Source organism: Sinocyclocheilus rhinocerous, unplaced genomic scaffold (assembly GCF_001515625.1).
Source record: "Sinocyclocheilus rhinocerous isolate Xijiao unplaced genomic scaffold, SAMN03320098_v1.1 scaffold303, whole genome shotgun sequence".
In the NCBI taxonomy this organism is placed as follows: Eukaryota; Metazoa; Chordata; class Actinopteri; order Cypriniformes; family Cyprinidae; genus Sinocyclocheilus; species Sinocyclocheilus rhinocerous.
This window is the reverse complement of record NW_015656152.1, coordinates 1,510,114-1,512,766: the sequence shown is the minus strand read 5'-3', so window position 1 is coordinate 1,512,766 and position 2,653 is coordinate 1,510,114. Positions and strand designations below refer to the sequence as shown.

At 45.5% G+C, this 2,653-nt stretch overlaps 1 protein-coding gene across 1 annotated transcript in view; it reads left to right on the top strand.

The window, feature by feature from the left end:
• The window catches only part of LOC107719419 (kinesin-like protein KIF13B), a 34,827-nt gene that overhangs the window by 28,876 nt on the left and 3,298 nt on the right, over nucleotides 1-2,653 (top strand). Inside the window, exons 38-39 of the mRNA XM_016526830.1 lie at nucleotides 443-586; nucleotides 908-2,000. Of these exons, the coding sequence (XP_016382316.1) occupies nucleotides 443-586; nucleotides 908-2,000 (1,237 nt within the window). The remainder of the gene's footprint in view (nucleotides 1-442; nucleotides 587-907; nucleotides 2,001-2,653) is intronic.

Sequence of the window (2,653 nt, the reverse complement as noted above, 5' to 3'; positions counted from 1 at the left end):
TGAAACCCATTTTATTTTGAAGACTCCACAGGGTCCATCAAAAGAAACTGCTCAAGACAGCCAATCAGAATCTGCTTCCTTTGTGCCCATATTCCCGGTTATTCCTGATAAAGTAGAGACCACTGAAGCATCCACCATATCCTCAGAAACCACGTCTGACATCCAGATAGTAAGTCTACATGTATTCTAGGCAGCTCCTTATTAGTATGGTGAGCAGTATCTGGTGATGTGGTAAAGTGGGAAACTTAAAAGTTGCTTTTATTACTGCGTATATTATTAATTAGCTTGATCTCTATGATCTCCTCAGAGCCATGCTATGGAAACCCCAATTTCAGAGAATGTTGAGGAGATTCTACGTCCTCAAGAAGTTGAAGTTCCACCTCTTTCTGTTCCTCCAGTGGTTGAGGAAGTTCTACCTTCTAATCTTTCTCCAGAGGTTGAGGTTCCACCTCGTAATTCTCCTTCAGAGGCTGAGGAGGTTCTACCTCCATCTGTTCCTCCAGTAGTTGAGGAAGTTCCAGCTCCTAATCTTTCTTCAGAGGTTGAGAAGGTTCTACCTTCATCTGTTTCTCCAGAGGCTGAGGAGGTTCTACCTCCATCTGTTCCTCCAGTAGTTGAGGAAGTTCCAGCTCCTAATCTTTCTTCAGAGGTTGAGAAGGTTCTACCTTCATCTGTTTCTCCAGAGGCTGAGGAGGTTCTACCTCCATCTGTTCCTCCAGTAGTTGAGGAAGTTCCAGCTCCTAATCTTTCTTCAGAGGTTGAGAAGGTTCTACCTTCATCTGTTTCTCCAGAGGCTGAGGAAGTTCTGTCTCCATCTGTTTCTGCAGAGGTCAGAGAGGTTCCGCCTCTTTCTGTTTCTCAAGGACTCAAAGAGTCTCTACCTCCTACTGTTCCATCAGCTGAGGAGGTTCTACCTCCATCTGTTCCTCCAGTAGTTGAGGAAGTTCCAGCTCCTAATCTTTCTTCAGAGGTTGAGAAGGTTCTACCTTCATCTGTTTCTCCAGAGGCTGAGGAAGTTCTGTCTCCGTCTGTTTCTGCAGAGGTCAGAGAGGTTCCGCCTCTTTCTGTTTCTCAAGGACTCAAAGAGTCTCTACCTCCTACTGTTTCATCTGAGATTAAGGAGGTTTCACCTCCTGGTCCTGTAGAGGTAGAAGACCCCAAGCAAAGTCCAGTTGGTGATTCAACAAACAGCTCCATCAGCGATGTCTCAAGTGGATACATCTCCACAAGTGTCTCCATAATGACTCTCTCTGAGTGTGCGGTCTCGAATGTTAATCCTCCTCTCCTCGACAGCACAGAGGCCAAAATAGACTCTACTTCCAAAAAGACTGAACCAAAAACAGAGTTTGTGCCAATAAGCAACACGTCCCGGGAGCATCAGTCAAAACTTGAACCAGCTGACCTAGAACTTGGAGAACAGACACCTACAGAATCCCAGACATCAGAAGAACATGATCAAGTGTCTCCTCTAGATGCGTCTCCTCAAAAAATCCTCAGTGTTTCTGATTCCTTACCTCAAGAAACCTCTGAAGCCAGCATCTCTTCATCTTGTTCAGCCGCATCAGTACCATCTACGCCATTAGCACCACCAGCTGCCTCAAAAGCATCTGATCCATCAGTACCGGTGAAGACAGCTAAGCCATCAGAGCCTACCCAGCAATCAAGACCTGAACAAAACGTCAAACCCACTCCTCCCACCTCCAACCCTTTCCAAATCCACAGAGTCAAGACCTCCGGCCTAAAGTCTTTCAAAGGGATCCTGCCTGAAGAAGAGGAAGAGTGTAAAACTAAACACAATTACTTTTCATCTGCACTGAGCGAGTCTCAAGAAAGACTGGAGATCCTTTCTGATTCAGAGGAAAGCCTTGAGACTCCCGACTGGCTGAAGGAGGGGGAATACGTCACTGTGGGCACCAATAAAACTGGAACAGTCCGTTACGTCGGACCAACTGACTTTGCAAAGGGCGTTTGGGTTGGAGTGGAACTTGATGTTCCAGCAGGTTGGTAATGCTCTTTAACTTCAGTAGATCAATATGTCAGTAGAGTCTGCAACACTACCGGCATGCATATCCGATTCCAGTCACTTGCAACCCCTTGACCAGTGTTTCCTGGACAATGGATTAGCAAATATTGTTTGTAAGGAGCATTTGCATGCATAACTTGAGTAGATCTAGAGAATAGTGTGTACAATACCACCTCCTTGCAGTACTTGCCAGGGCTGCGTTTTCCGAAAGCATCATTGGTGCCAATAGCTGCGTTTCCATTACAGATGTGCGCAAAACTTTTGCAATATTTTCTAAATGTCGATGTTATGCAACTAAAACATACTTTTTCCCTCTCGTGACAAGTCATGGCGACGGATGTTGGTAGGTTTACATATATCGCAGCCACCGCACTAGCCATTATTTTTAATCAAAGGAGATGTAAGCGTGTATCTTTAGAGAAGCAGCGCGGAGAGCCATTTCTGGGACATTTCTGAAATGTGCCATGGCGTGGCTGGTATAAACACAAGCATTGAGTAGAGTGGCCAAAATAAGCTCCAGTGGCCGTTTCGGAGCCGTAATGCGCCGCAGATGTGTGCAGTGTAAATAAGGGGTTATCCAAGCATTAAAGGGGTCATATGATGCTTTTTTAAAGATCATTATTTGGTGTA